General features: G+C 42.5%; 1 protein-coding gene across 2 annotated transcripts in view; it reads left to right on the top strand.

Moving 5' to 3' along the window:
- The window catches only part of RSU1 (Ras suppressor protein 1), a 222,012-nt gene that overhangs the window by 23,925 nt on the left and 175,914 nt on the right, over positions 1-22,173 (top strand). Inside the window, exon 3 of one of the 2 annotated variants that reach the window (XM_054503526.2) lies at positions 11,801-11,851. The exons of the other annotated variant lie outside the window; for it this stretch is intronic. Within the exon in view, the coding sequence (XP_054359501.1) occupies positions 11,801-11,851 (51 nt within the window). The remainder of the gene's footprint in view (positions 1-11,800; positions 11,852-22,173) is intronic. 2 annotated transcript variants of the gene reach the window in all.

Raw genomic sequence — 22,173 nt, 5'->3', positions numbered from 1 at the left:
AAAATGGACTGTGGTCCTTGAAGGTTTTATTAATCCTAAAAAAATTTTCAGGCACTTCCCTTTTAATGGGAGTTTCAAAGCAGCTTACTACTTTTATGGTACAAGTCTTCTGCCTGTCAGAGTTCTCCAGAGAAACAGAATCCATAGGCTATATATATATGGAGATTTATTATGGAAATTGGCCCAGGTGATTATGGAGGCTAAGAAGTCCCATGATGTGCTGTCTGCAAGCTGGAGAACCTGGACAGTTGGTGATGTAATTTAGTCCAAGGCCAAAGGCTGAAGAGTCACAGGAGGGGTGCGTGTCAATGATGCAAGTCCCAGAATCTGAAGGTCCAGGAACCAGGAACTCTGATGTCTGAGGGCAGGAGAAGATGGATCTTCACGAATTCTCCCTTCCTCTGCCTTTTTATTCTATTGAGGCACTCAATGAATTGGTTATTGCTCAACTGCATTGGCAAGGGTAGGTCTTCTTTACTCAGTCCTCTGATTCAAATGCTAATCTCTTCTGGAAACACCCTCACAGACCCTGGAAAAGAACATTTTACCAGCTATGTGAGTATCTCGTAGCCCAGTCAAGTTGACAAATAACATTCACCATCACATTCTGTATTGTATCCTAGTGTTTTATTTCATCTCCTTATTGCAGAGGAAGCTCATTGAGGGCAGCAGCTGCATCTCACTCATATTCTATCCCTGTCCCACCAAAGAAGTACAGTGGCTTGCAGAGTAGTTGTAGCTCACCAAGTTTTGTTAATGCCATCCAATGACTGCACAATAATTAGTTGTGAAATAAGGAAAAGCTTTCATCCCACAGTGATATTTCAAAAGTCTTAACTTATGAACAAAATTCAGAAGAAAGCTTTTTATGATTCTGAGTGTGTTGATGAATATGATATTTTTATTATTTATTGATATCAAATATTTTATTGTCTGTCTTCATTTTAATACATTGTCAGAACCTGCATACGTAAGTAGATCAGAATCTGTGTCCTACTACCAAGGGTGAAATAACTTCAGCCATGCGACATGGACAGGCATTTTAAGCAGCATCACGGAGATGCAGACCTCAAGTTGGTCAGCATTGCTGCCCGGTGCTGACATCTGGCCAGCTTCCATATTCCTGTGGAGCCTCTGATGATGGTTATTTAAAGCCGTGGCTGTTTCTAGTCCACCAGGGAGCCAAAATGGAAAAGCCATTTACACCCTGCTACATGTTAAGATCCAGTTAATTCTTTGTGGTCTAGAACTCTGGGATGATTTGCATTAACATGGCTGTCTCTGTGCACAACTGCCGAGGGGTTCTGTCTACAATGCAATTTGTAGAATCTTGCAGAATTGGAATAGTGCAGCCTGCAGTGCTAAAACAAGGCGGCCTCCTTTGAATATCCCAGAAGGTATGGTGGTTCTTCCAGTATGTTACATTTGAAACCACAAGAGGTGTGAAAAAGCACTGGCCGGGCACGGTGGCTCATGCCTGTAATCCCAGCACTTTGGGAGGCTGAGGCGGGTGGATCACGAGGTCAGGAGTTCGAGACCAGCTTGGGCGACATAATGAAACCCTGTCTCTACTAAAAATACAAAAATTAGCCAGTTGTGGTGGTGCGTGCCTGTAGTCCCAGCTACTCAGGAGGCTGAGGCAGAAGAATCATTTGAACTCGGGAGGTGGAGGTTGTAGTGAGCCGAGACTGTGCCACTGCACTCCAGCCTGCGACAGTGAGACTCTGTTTCCAAACAAACAAAAAAGTGATGAACCCTTTGCGGATAGCAAAGGCCTTTTTAGTGGCTTCCATTCGGGATGCACAGTCTATGAGCTGAACTGGTGATTGCAGTCTAGTTTTTATGACCAGCGTTACAGAACCTTTCATTTAGAGTCCAAGATGGCCAGTGCTCACCCATGAGAAGATCTTAGAAACTTCGAAGTTCCGTATCATTTTGTGTGTTTTCAGTCCTCATTTCCCGTGTCTCATCCTGGCTTTGTTCCCCCTCATCTCTCTGGATGTAAGTGCCATTCTGTGACACTAGAACTTTTTCCCATCTCTGAAGTGCTACTGAAGGAATCATTTGCTTCCTAATATGCCAGATTGAAAACTATGGAGACAAGTTCCAGAGTTCCACATCTTTGTGATATGTTGGGCCACCTTGGGAACAAGTCTGTAATGTCATCTTACAGGGCTGTGGATTGTATCCTACTTATTTTTCCTTCCTTATATTGTCTACTTTATCCTGAAGAAGAGGAAAAAGCGGGACCTATTTCAAATACCGATACCTGCTTCCATGAGTTATCTAGACATAATGATTCTTTTTCTAGCAGTTTTAGTTTTTTATTTTTCTTTCTTTTTTTTTTTAAGACTGTGTCTCGCTCTGTCGCCCAGGCTGGAGTGCAGTGGTGTGATGTCAGTCACTGCAACCTCTGCCTCCTGGTTTCAAGCAATTCTCCTGCTTCAGCCTCCTGAGTAGCTGGGACTACAGGTATGCACCACCATGCCCGACTAATTTTTTGTACTTCAGTAGAGATGGGATTTCACCATGTTGAACAGGCCAGTCTCGAACTCCTGAGCTCAGGCAGTCTGCCCACCTCGGCCTCCGAAAGTGCTGGGATTACAGGCATGAGCCACCACATCTGCCCAGTTTTTTGATTTTTTTTTTTTTTTTTTGACAGGTGGCACACGCCCGTAATCACAGCACTTTGGGAGGCCAAGGCAGGTAAATCACCTGAGGTCAGGAGTTCAAGACCAGCCTGGCCAACATGGTGAATCCCTGTCCCTACTAAAAATACAAAAATTAGCTGGGTATGGTGGTGCACACTTGCAACCCCAGCTACTCAGGAGGCTGTGGCATGAGAATTGCTTGAACCTGGGAGGTGGAGGTTACAGTGAGGCAAGATCACGCCACTGCACTCCAGCTAGTTCTTTGATTTTTCTGAATTTACTCCATTAAAATACTGACCACTCCTTCCAGGTTATATCCTGTATTAGTACGTTCTCACACTGCTATAAAGAACTACTTGAGGCTGGGTAGTTTCTGAAGAAAAGAGGTTTAATTGGCTCACAGTTCCACAGGCTGTACCTGGAAGCATGGCTGGGCGGCTTCAGAAAACTTATAATCATGGTGGAAGGTGAAGGGGAAGAAATCACGTCTTCGTGACGGGAGCAGGAGAAAGAGAGAACAAATAGGGAGGTGCTAACACACTTTCAAACAACCAGATCTGGTGAGAACTCACTCACCATCATGAGAAAGGCAAGGAGGAATCCATCCCCATGATCCAGTCACTTCCCACCAGGTCCCTCCCTCAACACAGAGGATTACAATTCAACATGAAATTTAGGCGGGGACACAGCCATACCCTATCATATGCCTTCCTGTTTTTCATCTCTGTGCTCAGATAAACCTGGGATTGATTCCATCACCCATGAGTTGTATAGGTCCCCTGGGTGCATGGTGTACTCTCTACCCTAAAGCATTTCTCAATTTGTCATGCTACGATAAGTAACATCTCTTTCTGAACTGCCATTGTCCTTGTAAATCCACCTCTGTACCTAGCGTGTTAGGTGGTTGGTCCACATTCTCTGTTCCGTAAGTTGAGTGATCATGTAGCTTATCCTCCAAACGAGGACATTTTTAAGAGGGACAGTTGGTATAATCCAGGACCATTCCAGGCTAATCAGGATGTGTGGTCGATGCTGCCTCTAAGAGACCAGGGTAGAGACAGCCGGCGCTCTGAGTGTGATCGGTAAATATCCAGTCAATAAGTGCCTGAGTGAGGCCTTGATTGTCTTTCTTGTGAAATTATTGAACCATCTAGTTCCTTTTGAGCATTTTCCTCCTGATTCCCTTCCTGGCTCAAGAATAAAAAAATCATAAATCACAGGTACAGTGCCAGCAACCTCACCCTGACCCCACACCCCACAAATGCTTCCCTCCCAATGATTTTGCTTCCCACTGTTTAGTTTGGCCGGATCCAACGTTCACCTAAATAACATTCCTAAAGAGACTAGAGATAGAATGATAACCAAGGCACTGTAGTATTTAACTGTGCACGTCAACACATTTTCTTAGTTACTGAGTTGAATTTTGAAATGTATTCTACTCTGAAAATGCCCGGGCAAAGCATAGTTGAATATTGCTTTAGGAATTTTAATAACAGTTTGTTCTCACTGCTTTGGGGGAGCTCATTCTGAACGGTGTCTGGTTAGCAGGAGCATTAGAGGATGTTATCAACACAGCAGAAAATCTACCAGGTGTGATTACGGTCAGCAAGGCAACCGGTAGCGGGTCAGTGGTACAGCCTGCTCCCATTTTCCCGACATGTTCAATGGGGGCAGCTTTTGTACTTTTAAATAACCCGTTCTATTTTGGTAGACCTTTTCTCCCTTCTTTTCTAACAGTGCAGTTTCCATACAAGACTCACAATGAACTCACCATTCCCGCGTGGAAAGGAGTGACTGGTTGTATAAATACATCTGTCTCCACTTGGTCTTTGCCTGTCCGGGCTTTGTGGGGGTCTGTTGATTCTTTCAACGTAACTGCCTTCCCTGCAGACCCGACCTGGAGTCCTTTGTTGCCCTAAATATTTTTCTCAAAGATCTTTTATTAACTTTTTCTTTTCTGCTCTTGTTTTTCTTCCTCTTACCTACTTTAGCATGTAGCCCTGTGGCAAGAGTGAGAAAGAAAAATACGTTCTAGTGGTGTGATCGGGTGAAGCAACTACTGAATTTCTCTTCTCCATTAAAGAAAAAAAAAAGAAAACACAACTTGTGAACTTTTTTAGTTTCTCTCCTAAGTGTTTGTTGAAAGGACACAATGAAATGACTGAAAAGAACCAGTTTTCCCTCATTAAATCTGTCCTTGTGAACCTGAGCTTGTGAACTTTGCACTTTTTTGAGAAGAGCAACCTTTTTTTTTTTCCTTGCTAATTAGTTGCTTGTGCTGTTTTCGGAGAAATTAAGGAAGGGAAGATGGGAGTACCTTCAGTTTTCTTTTGATTTCAGTGACTCTCAGATGGATGGTCTGCAGATGTGAGAGACTGCCAATTGTCTGCCAGTTTCGGCTCACCCATCTTTCTTGGTAATAAAATCTCTAATTTTTAGCTGGCACGTGGTCACTCAGAAGCCAGCCGTGTAGCTAGGAATCACTGTGTTACTAAATTTTGATTAATTGCTTGTAAGCGGAAATACCTTGTACAACTTCTTGGAAGTATCCTGAAGAAGGAAGCTGTCTTGATCCTTTCCTTTTTCCTGAGATGAATGTAGATGTGATGGCTGAGCTCAGGCTGTCATTTTGGACCATGAGGTGTGTTTTAGTCAGCCCTGTCCATTATAACAAAAATACTATAGACTGGGTAACTTAACAGAAATTTTTTATTCGTGATTTTGAAGGCTGGAAAATCCAAGATCAAGGTACTGCCAGATGCATTGTGTCCGGTGAGGGCTGTCTCACTGGTTTGTGGAAGGCCACCTTCTTGTATCCTCACCCAGTGGAGAAAGAGATCGTGTCTCGCATGTCTTCTCTTATGAAGGCACTAATCTCATTCATGAGGACTCCACCCTCATGACGTAATCACCTCCCAAAGGCCCCACCTCCCATTACCATACACTGGGGATTAGGGCTTCTGTATGTGAATTTTTTGGGGAAAATTTCCAAATGTACAGTCCCTAGCAAGATGGGAGCCATGCACAGGGGATGGCTTGGTAACGGGAAACCAGGGGCCTCTGGACTGCCTGTGAGAGAGAAACTCCTGTTTTGTGTAACTCCTGTTGAGTGTGGTTTGCTCTTACATGAAGCTGAGCATAATCTTAACTGATACATCTATGAATCTATTTAATAATCTTGTTTGTTATCAGGGATTTCTGGGAAGATTTTTTTCATGTCAGAATATACATCTCAGGGATAGAGCAATGCTTTGTCTGGTGGACAGAAAAATCTGAACTCTTAGAAATAAAAATGTGTGAGATTTCTGCAGTGTATAACATCTTAACCATCATGTGAGAAACCAACATCGGGATTCTGTTTAAAAGCCACAAAAATGCTTTTCGTCTTCCCCTTGGCCTCTTTCTGTCCCATTCTGTAACAATTCGGTCCTAAAGCCATTAACTGGTGTATTAGTTTGTTTTCACACTGCTGATAAAGACATACTGAGACTGTGTAATTTATAAAGAAAGAGGTTTAATGGACTCACATTTCCACATGGCTGGAGAGGCCTCACAATGATGGCAGGAGACGAAGGCAGAGCAAAGGGACATCTTACATGGGGGCAGGTAAGAGAGCGTGTGCAGGGGAACTCCCGTTTATATAACCATCAGATCCTGTGAGACATATTTACTGTCACGCAAACAGTATGGGTAAACCACCCCCCATTATTCAGTTATCTCCATCTGGCCCCGCCCTTGACTTGTGGGGATTATTAAAATTCAAGGTGAGATTTGGGCGAGGACACAGCCTAACCATATCAGTGGGACAGGAAAAGACAGGCTTTCAGGGGTGGCCTTTGGGGGAGCATTGGCGCCTTGGTGAGGAGAGCAGCCATGCGGGTTGGACAAGTCGGGGCCCAGGCAGAGTGAGGAGGGTGTCCTGGTGGAGGTGGCCTGGCATGGAGTGTAGTATCAGGGCAGAGTGAGGAGGAAGGGGTGATGGGGAGGTTGGTTGCTCTACGTAGTGGAACACGTGTTGGATAATTGAAAGGGCTCGCAAGATTCCACAGCTTCTGCTCACCTGAAGACTTAATAAAAGCACAGGAGGTGGTTCAGCTGGAGGAAGAAAGAACAAGCCAGCATTGGTGACCCAAGAGACTCACTGGTGTGGCTCCACAGGGCACATTTTGTCTCCAGATTATGAACCATCAGGACGTGTCCAAGGAATCTTGGTGTCAGGAGAGCCTGGGCAAAAACATCGAGCGCTGTCTTCTGTGCTTGGCCAGTCACCAAGCCAACCCAGGCCCTGTGTGTAAGGCATTGATCCGATCCTCACCTCCCTGAATGGTCTAAGCAAGCTGGCTCTGGGGACCACCGGGGACGTTTTTAACTTTAAGAGGGCCCACTCCTCCTTATCTTGATTAAGAATCAGTACCAAACTTCCAGGTGTCCTTGCAGATGAGCACAGAGCTGTCCCGGTTTCACTGTAAGATAACCGTTTTATGCAGCTCTATATAGGGGTATTTATTAAATAAGTAAATGGTTTAAAGACCATGGAAGCGGAGTTCTCGTCGTTAGAGGAGAGAATTACAAATACGGAAAGGGAGAAAACTAGAATGAGCCCTGAGATGTATTGGAATTGGGTACATTGGGGTGAACATAGGGTGTTTAAAAATAGAAATAGACAGTGAAATCAATACAGGTGTTAGGAGTGTGTTATTCCCTAGCTCTGACCACTCAGAGGGGCCGAGCGTACCTAACTCCCCTGCACCCCATGGCAATGAGCACATCTAGTGCCTGAATTTTGGCTTATAAATATTATTTCCCACAAAAAGGAACCAGAGATCATGGGATAAATGGCTGATTCCAGGGCTGTGGCAGAAAAAATACAAGATGAACCTGAATATCTTGTGTCAGAAGGCAAGAAAGTGCTGCAAGAATGAGGGGGCGTGTTGACTAAGAAGCCAGCTTGGATGGACTCATACTGGCCAAATCAGGGACAATTTAACCATCACTGTAAATAATAATGATAGATTACAACCCATCAACTAAAATAGCAAGCCGCAAAGCCATGCAAGTATAACTAAATACACCATGATCTCCCAGCACCAATGCTGTTGACATTTTGGACTGGACGATTCTTTGTCACGGGTTGGGCTGCCTTGCGTGATGTAGGATGTGTGTCAGCATCCCTGGCTTCCATCCACTATACCAGTGCTTTACGCTAGTGCCATCCAGCAGACAGAGAATGCCAGTCACCAATGAAATTTTAGATTTTCTAGTGGCCACAGTTGTTACAATCCAAAATGTCTCTGGACATTGCCAGATATCCCAGTTGGGGGTGGGGGGGCGGGGGGTGAGGAAGTTGCCTTGATTGGGGACCAAAAGACACAATAAGTTTAGAGTTTGTTGAGGAACAGGATATTGACATTGTGTCAAAGTACCCTTCCTCCTTTTCCCAAATTTACTAATTACAAGAGGGGAAAACAAGACATTGGCAATGGAGAGGCCAGGCAGACTTCAGCGATCAAAGTGAAGATCCTTATCAATGGGATAAATGGAAGTCGTGTGTCCTAGGTAGGGTGCCATGACAAGAGCACAGTGTTTCTGCGATATCCGTACCAAAGATGCTGATAGGGTTTGGATCTGTGTCCCCACCAAATCTCACGTGGAATTGTCATCCCCATTGTTGGAGGTGGGGCCTGGTAGGAGGTGACTGGATCATGGGGGCAAAGTTCTCATGAATGGGTTGGCACCATCCCTCCTGTATTAGGGTTCTCTACAGGGAAGGAACTAATATCATATATATATATAGAGAGAGAGAGAGAGAGAGAGATAGAGAGTGAGAGAGTGAATGAGTTTATTAAGTAGTATTAACTCACACGATCACAAGGTCCCACAATAGGCCATCTGCAAGCTGAGGAGCAAGGAAAGCCAGTCCAAGTTCCAAAGGTGAAGAACTTGGAGTCCAACATTCGAGGGCAGCAAGCATCCAGCACAGGAGAAAGATGTAGGCTGGGAGACTAAGCCAGTTTAGCCTTTTCAGAGGCTAAGAGAGTTTAGCCTTTTTCTGCCTGCTTTATGTCCTGACCATGCTGGCAGCTGATTAGATTGTGCCCACCCAAAATTAAGGGTGAGTCTGCCTTTCCCAGCCCACTGACTCAAATGTTAATCTCTTTTGGCAACACCCCCACAGAAACACCTAGGATCAATACTTTGCATCCTTCAATCCAATCAAGTTGACACTCAGTATTAACCATCACACCACCTTTGTACTGTATAGTGATAGAGTTCTCATGAGATCTAGTTGTTAAAGAGTGTGTGGTACCTCCCCCCAACCCCCCACTTCCTCCTGCCCTGGCCATGTGATATGGTTTGGCTGTGTCCTCATCCAAATCTCATCTTGAATTATAGCTCCCATAATTCCTACCTGTCATGGGAGGGACCTGGTCGGTAACTGAATCACGGGGATGGGGCTTTCCCATGCTGTTCTTGTTATAGTGAATAAGTCTCACGAGGTGGAATGGTTTTATGAAGGGGAGTTCCCCTGCATAAACTTTCTTACCTGCTGCCATGTAAGATGTGCCTTTGCTTCCCCTTTGCCTTCTGTCGTGATTGTGAGGCTTCCCAGCCAAATGGAACTGTGAGTCCGTTAAACCTCTTTCCTTTATAAATTACCCAGTCTCAGTTTTGGGTATGTCTTTACTAGCAGTGTGAGAACAGGCTAATTACCCCATGTGAAGATGCCTGCTCCAGCTTTGCCTTCTGCCATAAGTTCCCTGAGGTCTCCCCAGAATCAGATGCTTCTATGCTTCCTGTACAGCCTGCAGAACCGTAAGCCATATAAACTTCTTTTCTTATAAATTACTCAGTCTCAGGTATTTCTTTATAGCAATGTGACAATGGACTAATACAGGTGAATGAATCAAGAATCAACAAATGACAAATCTCCAGCCTGGGCAACAGAGTGAGACCTCATTTCTAAAAAAAAAAAAATAATAAAATAAAAAAATTTAAATCAAGCAAGCATGGTGCTGTGAGCCTGTAGTCTCAGCTGCTTGGGAGACTGAGGTGGGGGGATTGCTTGAGCCTGGGACGCTGAGGCTACAATGAGCTGTAATTGCACCACTGCACCCCAGCCTGGGCAACAGAGCAAGGTCATGTTAAAAAAAAAAAAAATTCTGCATAGAGGGACATAATACAAAACAATTGCCCCTGCAATCTTCACAATTGCCAAGGTCATGAAAGTCAAGGAAAGAGAAATTCTCAGCTTAGAGGAGACGACAAAGACCTGACAGCTACCTGCAGCGTGAATTCTCAACCAGATCCTATTTCTTCCCTAAAATAAATGATTGGGACATTTGGAGAAACTTGAATGGGGGCTAGGATTAGTTAACCCAGATGTACTGGGTTAACTATTTTAATGGTTGTATTGTGGTTATGTACATTTTTGCTTGTAGGAGGTATACCATAGAGTTTATGGGGCATCAGGCCAGTAGCTTAATCTCAGTGGTTCAAGCTGGGAAAACAGGTTTTTGTATTGCATTTTGAACTTCTCTATAAGTTTGCAGTGGTTTGAAAAAAAAAAACAAACAAACATGCGGCCGGACTCGGTGGCACACGCCTGTAATCCCAGCACTTTGGGAGGCCAAGGTGGGCGGATCATGAGGTCAAGGGATGGATACCATCCTGGCCAACATGGTGAAACCCCATCTGTACTAAAAATACAGAAATTAGCTGGGCATGGTGGCACGCACCTGTAGTCCTAGCTACTGTGGAGGCTGAGGCAGGAGAATCGCTTGAACTTGGGAGGCAGAAATTGCAGTGAGCTGAGATTGCGCCGCTGTATTGCAAACTAGCGACAGAGTGAGACTCAGTCTCAAAAAAAAAAATGCAAAAGTTGTGGTCAGTAGAAGTGATGCATATTTTCTTCAAAGCATGCGGAGCCCCAACATCGAGACCCTTCCTAAGAAAAATTTTTGTCTTATCCATTTAAGGAAAAACCTCTACTGCATTAATAGAATGTTCTTATAGAAATAATATTGGAGGCTGGACACAGTGGCTGATGCCTGTAATCCCAGCACTTTGGGAGGCTAAGGTGGGAGAATTACTTGAGACCGGGAGTTTGAGACCACCCTGGGCAAAATAACGAGAACCACATCTCTACAAAAAATATAAAATTAGCCGGGCATGGTGGCATGCGCCTGTGGTCTCAGCTACACGGGAGGCTGAGGCAGGAGAATCATTTGAACCTGGGAGGCAGAGGTTACAGTGAGCTGAGATCGTGCCACTGTACTCCAACCTGGGCAACAGAGTGAGACCCTGTCTCAAAAAAAAAAAATTGGAAAAATTTACACACACACACACACACGTGTATATGCATATGTGTGTAAATGCTGACACATGCAGTAAAGTTTTAGACCCCAGAGTAGACGGCAGATCATTTCTCTGTTTTACTTTTGTGCCTCTGTATATATTTTCTTTATTTATAGTTAGAAAAACCATTTTTTAAGCAAACCTAATCTTACTGAGCAGATTAAACCGCCATGATAATGTTTGAAGCTGGAGAGCCATCTGCATTTCAAATCAGTGCTTTGAAATGTCAACCAAAATATGTTTAGAAGAAATTGTGAAGGGTTTTAACTCCTATCATCTGATAGCATGGAGGAGAATTTCTGGATGGGCACGGAACATAGCTGAAGCAATAACACTGGCAGCCTTCTGCTAGATAAAGTTTCTGTTTGGATGAAGTGGCTTCAAAAATAATAATAATTAAAATTTTTTAGCACAAGGTAAGGCCCCTGTGCACCTCTGCCCCCTTGGCTGGTCTTTCTGACTGGCACAGATAATTGAAATGGATCACTAACGGCTGGGCAAGCAGGCCCGGGCGCCACGCAGAGCTAACTGGCCCTCGTTATGTTGGATTCTATGACATTAATCTCATTAGCTCTAACTTGCTGAGCTAATTGCACCGTTAGTTGCATGCCTTTTCTTCCTTTGGTTTAACATTGAACAGATCGTGTTACATGAATCCTAGCTTCTATTTTGGTGAGCGATAATGCTTCAACCTGTGAAAATAACTTTGCTGTTTGCTTTGTAGGAGTATAGGTAGAATCCGGATACAGTGATACATTTACTGACTGTTTTTTGTTGTTTTTTTTTCTTTTTAGTTACCTTATCCCATATCACACAACTGGTCCTCAGCCATAACAAGCTAACAAGTAAGTGATGTTTCTCATTTGTTACAGTTTCTGACATTTAGGTAATCCTATGGCACTGCTGAGTCTGTTACTGTTTCCTGCTAAGAAACTCATGACAAATGATTATTTGCAGAAACTTTAGTTTATTTTGGTGACACTAAGATGGGAATATTGTCATCCTGTATCTTGTCCTTTTGTAGTTAGCTCTACTTTGAAGATTCTTTTCTTTTTTTTGAGACAGGGCCTTGTTGTGTTATCCAGGTTGGTCTTTCCTGGGCTCAAGCGATCCTCCTGCCGTGGCCTCCCAAAGTGCTGGGATTACAGGCATGACCCATGGCGCCTGGCCTAGACATTCTTTCTTATCATGTTTATAAACCAAAGAGAAAAAAAATGACATTGTTGCTCTGGAAGTGGTTCCATTCAGAGATGGTGAATGCTATGCTGACCTGAACTGCCAGACCATTGGTGAGCATTTCATGAGCAAAACTTACTTGAAAGCATTGAAAACTTGAAATTATTAGAACGAGTTCTTTGTTTTCATTTATATTTCCTCCTCAAAAGGAAAAGATTTAACTGTTCAATACACTTTCCGTCCCTGCTTGATGGGGGAAAAGATGCAAGATTGTATACATGATAAACCTTTACATCTGCATTTTTCAAATTTTTGAGTCTGGCTTCCCCAAAAGAAAAATTCTGCTGGGCATCCATAGAGCCCCACAGTAGAAGTATCTGCTTAGCATACAGTAGGATGAATGCCTATTTTTATATGACTATCTTGTGTGTATGATGGGCCATTTTCTTCATAGAGCTGTGGCTTTAAAGATTTTAGTGATGGGGACCCACGCTCCTTTCCCATTCCTAATGACTGTCAGTTCTTTTTGCTTGCCATTTTTCTTGCAGACTTGAATGATTTTCTAATCATGTGGCAAGAATTTGTGAAGGAGCTTTCCGAGTCCAGTGAAATTGAGCAGAATGTCATGTTGAGGGATTTGTGTCGTGAATTTATGTGTGTATGTGCATTATATACAGCTTGAAGCAATGTCACAGAGCTGTTGATTATTGACAATTAAGAGTGGCAGCGAGGTCCCCTCATGCGCAAGAAACAAGCGGATTAGTTCGTTGTTAGCCAAAGCGCGTATTTGTAAGGCAAAGGCAGAGTGACGGCACAATTGTCACACTTAAGTAGTGGTGGCCACAGAAGTCAAAAGTGAGACCTGCAAGGCATGTGTGGTCATTGTTGTAATAGGTAATTTATTGCCGGTTCCATTGTTTTTCTAGGAAATGGTCCCGTGGTCCACAGAGACCCGATTCTCAGTTCAGAAGGGATTCGTGGTTTGTTTTGAAGGGTGGACCACATGATTCCTAAATCCCCCAAGATTTGTGAGCAGTAATAACTGACATGCTCTGTTGTATAGTTTATTAAAGTATTTCTTAATTGCGAAGCTTATATTGTTACAACAATGATACCTTGTTTTGCTTATCTTGTGCAAACCAGTTTACACAAGAAAGCAAAACTGGCCAGGATCAGTGACTGATGCCTGTAATCCCAGCACTTAGGAAGGCTGAGGTAGGAGGATTGCTTGAGCCTAGGAGTTTGAGACCAGCCAAGGCAACATACTGAGGCCCCGATCTCTACCAAAAATCAAAAAATTAGCCACTATGTCCATAGTGGGCCCAGCACCTGTGGTCCCAGCTACTCAAGAGGCTGAGCCTAGTAGGTCGAGGTGCAATGAGCCATAATGACGACCCTGCACTGCAGCCTGGGCGACAGAGGGAGACCCTGTCTCCAACAGAAAGAAAGCAAAACCTTTATTTCTATTATGTCATTCATTGATCTCTTTAAAAACATCTTTCAGATCGCTGTAGTTTATTTCTTTTTACATCTTCACAAAGATAGAAATCTCAGGAGTCAATGAATCAGTTTCTTCCTCCAGGCATTATAATATTAGGTTAATTTAGAGGGGCATATTTATATGTGGAGTTACATTGTGTTGGCCATTCGGGAGACTGACTGTGAAAGAATCCAAACTTTATATTTCTGCCTTGCCAGTTTTTTTTTTTTTCCTTTTCTTCACTCCATTTGAGACACTCTTGACTTAATCCAGTAAACTCTAATTAATGGTCTTGGTAAATTCTGTTTCAAGCCATCCTGAGTAGTGTCACTGACACCCGATCTGTTTCAGTAAGGTCAAATTAGCATCCTTTACTATTTTTCTGGCATTTAAATGAATGACTTTGCTATGGTTTTTCAAGTGTTTATAGTAAATATGTCCATTTGATGGAAATATAAATATGCATTAAATGTAAGTGGCTAGGCACACCCTGCTGTCACTTTTTATGGTAATCAGTGTCTTTCACTTTCTGTTGTTTTTAATAGGGACCAGCTGACAACGCCACATTAAAACCACAGGGACTCAAAAGATAACTCCCCCACCCCCTCACCCGGCGCTGCTTTTATCTTGCAAAAGTATTCATGTTTTTGTCTTAGTATGCCAATTACACCGTTGTCTGACATTTCCACTTATGTACTCATGGAAGGAATGAATGGTTTACTCAAACTGGGACATTGATTTGGGGACACTGTTGACTCCACTGACTTAAGATCTACAGAGTTATTGAAACAGTGTGGCACGCGGTTGACTTCCCTTTTCTTGCCAGTGGTTTTGGCCTCGACGTGTCCACCCAGGGCAGTAAAAGCGAGGCGACGAGGAAGCTGAAAGTGGGATCTGTGATTCTGAAATTCCTCAAGAATCTGGGAGCAGAAATTCCTGAACTTTTAAACACTGCAGTTCATAAAAATATTTATGTATTGTCAAGCTAATTGCTGTTAATGCTCCAAGACTATTATGGTGACAGTATTTGAATTTAAACCTGGGAGCTTGGGGCAGCGTTGATGGGTTTTTGAAGTCAGCGGGGGACTTAATCTGTCTGTAGCAACTTTCCTAGATATGTATATATGCATGATGTATTTAAGGAGACGGGAAGAATAGTTGCAAGTGAATTTTTTTCTTCTGCCTTTTTGCCATGAATGGGCAGATACTGACTTTGAATGCAACAAAGTCATTGGCAAAGTCAGAATGTATAGCCATTCTGGCCCAATGGGAAGAGTTTCAGATTAAAGATCCTTTCAGAAACAATGCTTTCTTTGAGCACTTGCGTGTGATGCAGTATGCACCTGGCAGAAGGCTGGCTCGCTCTCATGTGCTCACTGTCTCTCTCTGCCTTTCAGAAACTGCCCTAATCTGCCCCACATCCCATGCCAGCCTCTCCTCTTCATATGCTGCTCTAGGAAGATGGATCATCTTCTGTCTCCCCATAGCCCTGCCTCTGGGCCTAGGGTCTACTCCTACCTTCCTTTCCTCCTCCCTTCTCCTCCCTACCAGCCTCTCCCCATCCTCCCCTGGGAGCCCCCTGGCTGTTCTGGCCCATCTGAAGCCTTTCCTCCCCAAACTGTCTTGCATGTACACTCTTTAACTCCAGCAAGGCATTCCCTGTCCTTCTCTTGCTTTGTGTTTTTTCTCTCTCCAAATAGATGGTCAGCTTTTGTGGAAGCAGGGATCATGTCATACTATTCCTCAATGCCTGTGACTGGGCACTTAGTCGCTTCCCAGTAATTACCTGTATAAACCGAGTGTTCATTGCTCCCAGGAGGTATGTGAATGACAGGGAAGGGCAGAGAGGAAACTGCTGGCTGGAGAGAAAGTGGAGAACATTGGGATCAGATGGTTTCTTTGGGATTAACTGGTATAGGGACTTGAGTAGATGTGGCCGCCACAGACTTCTGTTTCTTACTCATTGTGTGCTCATTTCAAACATGGTAGAGCGTGATGCTCTAAAGATACATGACCTTCAGCCTGGGCAACATAGCAAGACCCCGTCTCTTAAAAAAAAAAAAAAAGAGCCAGGCATCTCAGCTACTCTGGAGGCTGTAGTGCGAGGATCACTTCAACCCAGGAGTTTGAGGTTGCAGTGAGCTGTGATTATACTACTGCACTCCAGCCTGGGTGACAGGGCAAGACCCTATCTCAAAAAAAAAAAAAAAAAAAAAAGGTATGTGACCTTATGTCCAGTAAATGATGGCCATGTCATCTTTACAATCATAGAGCCAAGGAATGATGGCCTGTGATGTGTTACTCAGGGACACAAAGGACTCGCAGCCGGGGAAACTGGTATCACGACCACTCAGATGCGTGGGAAGGCAGCAATAATGCCGAAGGTCATCTTCCTGTGTTTCTTTGCTTTTCCTTCCTGCCTCTGGCCTCTGTGGTTACCCTCCCTTTCAAGCCACTGTCAGCTGAATCTTTGTTAGTCTGCTCCTTAATCCAATCCCCAGGTCTTATGGTGTTTGGAAGGGTGAGCTTTGTAAATGCTTTCCTACTTGTTTTTTGTTTTTAAAAAGGAGTTTCTTTCGGGGACAACCATTTTAAGACTTGTCCACTAGAGGTCACTGTTGAGACACATATGTCTCCTCCAGGTTTTGTACCTAAAGATTAGAAACCAAGTTTGTGGTGAGAATAAATTTTGTGCAGGCGCTCCAGCCCTGCACCACAGGGCATGTTGCTATTGCTGCTTACACAGTGCAGTTTTTTACCACATTTAAGGTAAATCCTTATAGAAGGAGGTACGCTGTGTTTTTTGTTCTTCTACCATGAAAATAATCCAGTTTCACGTATCATTTTTTAGTATTTATTATGGCTACTTTCTCAAATTAGAAACATTTCTTTTCCTCCAATATCCTTACATTGAAAGAATTATACTGCTTTCCATAGTATTTTGTATTGGGCATATATGAGATTTTTTTTTTAAATCTGTGGAAGAAAGTTTGAAGTATTTATGTAACCAGATTTTAATTCAAAAATAACTGTAAAAATCAAGAAAATGTTTATTTTGTGCATGCATGTTTATGCTGATTCGTATACTGCTCAATTCCATTGTGTTGGGGAGAATATGAAATGAATGTACAACAGGAAATGAATTGCATTCTGTACCAGTGATAAAACAAGCTCTGGGCATTACGTCTTTAAGTGAAGTTTTCCTTAAGTTTTAAAAATAATTTTATTCCAACAGCAAAACCCATACGTAAACATTGCAAGCTACTACTGCACTCCAGCCTGGGTGACAGGGCAAGACCCTATCTCAAAAAAAAAAAAAAAAAGATAGATGACCTTATGTCCAGTAAATGATGGCCCTCTCATCTTTACAATCATAGAGCTAAGGAATGATGGGCTTAAATGTGACAGTAGTTTTTTGTTTTTTTTTTTAATTTTGCGACCCATGTGTGTTGAGGATTAGACGTTCATCATTTTGTGCAAAAAAATAACCAAGGATATCTGTTTGCTCTGTGCAAACATTGAGAAGCCGACATCTGTGTAAAACCTTTCAAAAGTGTGGGTCTCTGAATGTAATTGTTTAGTTTTATACTTTTAACTTTTAACTGCCATGTAAAACCTTTTCCTGAGGTATTGGCAGTTTTGCCTACAATTTCAGGTCCTCACTGTGACCATATCTCGTCATTTAATGCATAGGAAATGGCTAGGCAGGTAGTAAACCTAAGTTTTATAAAGGCAAAATGGGTTTTTTTTTTAATATACACTATTTCCTATTAGTTATAGCTTATGTATGAATTTAGAATTATAGCAAACAAGAAATACTAAGATACCTTCTTTGGTGGTTTCAATAATTTATTTATCAAAGATAATATTCTAAGTACATAGAATTTAATACTTTTAAATTTTATGCAGATGTATATATTGATTATCTACCATAAGTCGTATTAGAAACAAATTAAGCAGCATATTTCACATGAAAATACTGCATTCTTAAAATTTGTAGATCCAATTATAATGAAAATTTAGCAGTTTTTAAAAAGCATAATACTTTGAAACCTTTTTATACGGACATAATAGATTGTTGGGATGATTGAGAAAAATTAACTGTCTGAATTCCTGAGGACGACCTTCACCGCTCTTCTCAGACCTTGCTGTTCTTAAGTCTGTAGTTATTCCCTCCTTCATAGATTATTTGTCATGCTTTATGCAAAAGTTCTTGTGCATGGCTTGTATGAAATTAAACCATGAGGGGGGAATATGTAAAATAAATGGTCTCTGTGTCATGAATTTATCTTGTGACAGTATCAAAACAACTTGCTGTTTGCATTTTAACAGAGTGTAAATGTATTTATAATACAGAGGCTTTGATCAATAACTTATTTTTTAAATTACTGCACATTTATCAGTTTGCTTCTGTGCCATCATTAAAAGATGAGAGTTAAAAAAATATACATAGTATCTTTGAGTCTAACAGCTATTAATTAAACAATATGTAGCTGATGGTACCGGTAGTCAGGTTACTATAAAAAATCACTGGCAGTTGGGCACGTGTTGCTATTTTTCGGCTTTACTGAGTGAGCACCTGAGATTATGCTATGGGAGGGTCTGTTGACCCAGGGACCCAGAACCAATGCAGCCAAGGCCAGCGAATGAAGTCGAAGACGTGTCCTCCCGGTGGCATCTTTTCTGTCCTCAGCTTGTAGACTGTGGCCACCCCCCACCCCCATTCCTTTTGTTGTCAGCCCCACCAACCAAAATGTACCTGTTCTAGAATCCTTTTTCTAGAGGTCCTGTTTTGTGCTAAGTGGAAGCCAGCTAACGTGCTAATTCCTCCACAATATATTTTTAAATGGAACCACCCCAATCGTGAGAACTTCAGAACGGTGGCAGGCTGTGGAGAAAATAAGACGGGGGAGTGTAAGCCTGTCACTTCCCAACTCATCATTAGCCCATGTGCGGGGCTGATCCTGAAAAAGGTTTCTATTGCTATTGATGATAGAACGTTTATCAAACAGAATTGATTTAATAGCAAAATATTATACATAGATTTTCAGTTGATGTACTCTCTCCTAAATCACTTGATGTGTGTGTACATTTGAGTATGTGTGCAGAATGATAGACGAGATATACTAAGAGGTGCGATACTTAGGTACATACGTTCTTGTAGAGTATCTCTTCTCTTTTTTTATGTTTTTATTTTTTAGAGAGAGTGTTTTTATCACCCAGGTTGGAGTACAGTGGCACAGTCCTAGCTCACTGTAACCTGAAACTCCTGGGCTCAAGCAAGGCTCCTAGATAGATGTGCACCACCACGCCTGGCTAATTTGCCCAGGCTGGACTCAAACTCCTGGGCTCAAGTGGTCTTCCTGCTTTGGCCTCCAAAAGTACCAGAAATACAGGCCACTGTGAGCCCCTGTGCCCAGTCTTCTTAACTTTTCTTAAGTCACTGATCTTTTTAAATAATAGAGTGAAAACTACAACCCCGATCCCTAGAGAAGTGCACGTGATGGTTGTAATTCCAGCAGAGGCTTGTGGATCCCATTGTGTTCATCCATGAATTCTTTAGAGGTCCACGCAGCTCAGCTTTAGAAACTCCAGAATAGGATGAAGATAACACTAGTATGTTTGCATGCAGTGTGGACATAGGGATACTATTTTTTTGTTTGTTTGTTTGAGACAGGGTCTCACTCTGTCACCCAGGTTGGAATGCGGTGGCGTGATTTCGGCTCACGGCAACCTCCATCTCCTGAGTTCAAGCGATTCTTCTGCCTCAGCCTCCCTAGTAGCTGGGACTACAGGTGTGTACTGTCATGCCCAGCTAGTTTTTGTTTTTAGTAGAGACGGGTTTCACCATGTTGGCCAGGCTGGTCTTGAACTCCTGGCCTCAAGCAATCTGCCTGCCTCGGCCTAATGATGCTATTTCTTAAAGGAGATGCTCCTTGGAGATTTGTATAAAACTTTAGATGATTTTTAATGCATCACATAACTCATTCTTGATGACTTTTTAAAAAATGTTGATCAGTGCCACCTTATTAATCTGCTTAAATTTACATTTTGTTAAATAAGAATTTGTAATCCTGTAGCTCCCAGGGTTGAACAGGACATGTGTGTGGGCATATGGGAATATGCAGTTTTTTTTTTTTTTTTTAATGGAATACCTCTCCCATTTCTATTTTTCTTTCTGTTCGTCAGTCAGCCTCGTAGACCAAAACCACTCAAATACAATTGATAACCAGTTAACAAACTCATTGACCTTGCGTTTTGCTGTTTTCAGTCTGAACCGTCTTTTGTCTAATTTTTTGCTGTTTCTTTAGCTTTTTTCCCCTGCCTATCTATTCTTTGTTCTAGTCACCTGATTTTTTTTTAAAAAAACTGATGTTCCTACCCCTCTCTCTGAATTTGGCTTATCCTATTCAGAAAGTTGAGATGAATGCTTATCTTTCTCTGTGAAGCCCTCCTTTTCATCCAACTGAACCAGTACTGTGTGGAAAGAAATACAAGGCACCCCACAGGCTGTGGGACCATCAAGAACAACACCTATATAATAACTTCAGCAGGAAGTGAAAGAGAAAAGAGTGAATTTGTTGAACCCCCACTCTGTATCACGTGGAGGAGACAGGTGTAAAGTGGTTAAGTGACCAGAATGAGGAGGCGACAGAGCTTTCTGTACGGCTTCCAAGTGGCTGCTCCGCCGTGTCCCCTGCTGCCTCTGCAAGTGATCTGTGTGTGCACTTGATGTCCCGTTAGGTCAGTCTAGGAAGTCCATGGACGAAGCGTTCCTGTAGCTCTGGATCCTTACTCCTTCCAATTGAAGAACGGGAGAATTCCTAAGGTTAAAAGCCATAGTAGTGTTAGTTCGAAGAGAATGATCAAAGCTCCCATGTGGATTTGGTGGATTTTCCTAGCCCTGGGCCTCTTCCTTTCCCTCCCCTTCCTGCCCTCCTCATGCAGTGACCCTAAACATAAGGGCCGGTAGGAAGAGAAGCAGTCCAGTTGTGGCCTCTTGATGGATTTGATGGATTAATTCCTTTTTTTTTTTTTTTTGAGACAGGGTCTCACTTTGTTGCCCAGGCTGGAGTGCAGTGGTGCAATCTCAGCTCACTGTAGCCTTAACCTCCAGGCTCAAGTGATCTTCCCATCTCAGCCTCCTGGGTAGCTAGGACTACAGGCGTGCACCACCATGCAAAGCTAATTTTTTTGTAGAGGTGGGGTTTCGCCCTGTTGCCCAGGCTGGTGGGAAACTCCTGGGCTCAAGCAATCCACCCACCTCGGCCTCTTTAAAGTGCTGGGATTACAGGTGTGAGCCACTGCACCCAGCCTAGATTAATTCTTAATTGTGAAAGACGACAGAAACTGATGACAAAACGTGCTTTTCCTTTGTGCATATAAAAGAGTGCAAGACAGAATGTGACTTGCTTACTGTCTACCTTGTAATGTTAACAATCGAGGCTTATGTGTAGATATACATCCATATATATTATACATAGTAAAGGCATGTACTCATATAAAAGAGCCTGGATCACTCCTTTTATAACACTGAGCCTGCTTTTCTCCATTGATGGATTGAAGGTGTTTTTTTTTTTTTTTTTTTTTTTTCCATATTCTCCTCTCTCTTTCCAGTATTTTGGAATTGTCTAGGCATTTTTCCTACCCTTCCTTTTCTTACCCTTCGCTGGATGTCACTTCCTCCCCAGGCCACTGAATGCCATTTCCTTTCCTCTCAGTGCTGCTTCTCCCTCCCAGCTCCCCAATTAAAGCTCTTTATTGATGTATGGCTTAGCTGGAGGGGCTGCACATCAGAACTGGAGTGCAATTTAGAAGCGGTGTTCCTGCAAGATTTTAGAGTTCATACATCCTCCTGAAGATTCTTTGGGAGTTAACACAGGATTCAGGCATTAACTAATTTTTATATCCTCAGAGGAGAAGAAATCCATACTTGTCAGCTTTTTAGGAATTCGTTTGGTTATGCATACATATTTTTTATAGCTCAGGAACGTATATTTTTGCATGTTTGGCTTTATACTCTAAAACGACCTTATCACTTGCTTATGCCTTTTTTTCCTCTAATTTTCACGTAACTGATTTTTCACATTGCTGCTGAAAGAGTAGGACCATTGTGTTGCAGTGAGTTAAGCCAGGGGATTTTTTTGTTTACTAAAATGACTTAGGCTATAGAATCCTGAGGTGGCTCATGATAGCATAGAGTGAGTGTGTGCTTTTGGGGCACAGGTCCTCAGTAAATACTTGTTGTTTATTAACCAAAAGTACATTACCATTGTTATTTATAAAGCTAATAATTGGAGGATGTTGGCCTTTCTTGGGGTAGATGCTGAGATACATTGCTGTTTTATGTTTACCTTGAGGAACATGTAGAACCTTTTAAATGAGAATTTGCTTTACCGTTTCATAAACTTTATGTTTTTAAATAACCTGGAACTACTGTAATTCACTGCTTTAATAGCTGCTTTGGGGGAAATCCCATAAAATCTGTGAAGACAGTTATCATTAGTATAC

This window comes from Pongo pygmaeus, chromosome 8 (genome assembly GCF_028885625.2).
Source record: "Pongo pygmaeus isolate AG05252 chromosome 8, NHGRI_mPonPyg2-v2.0_pri, whole genome shotgun sequence".
NCBI lineage: Eukaryota > Metazoa > Chordata > Mammalia > Primates > Hominidae > Pongo > Pongo pygmaeus.
This window is presented reverse-complemented; position numbering and strand designations above follow the sequence as displayed.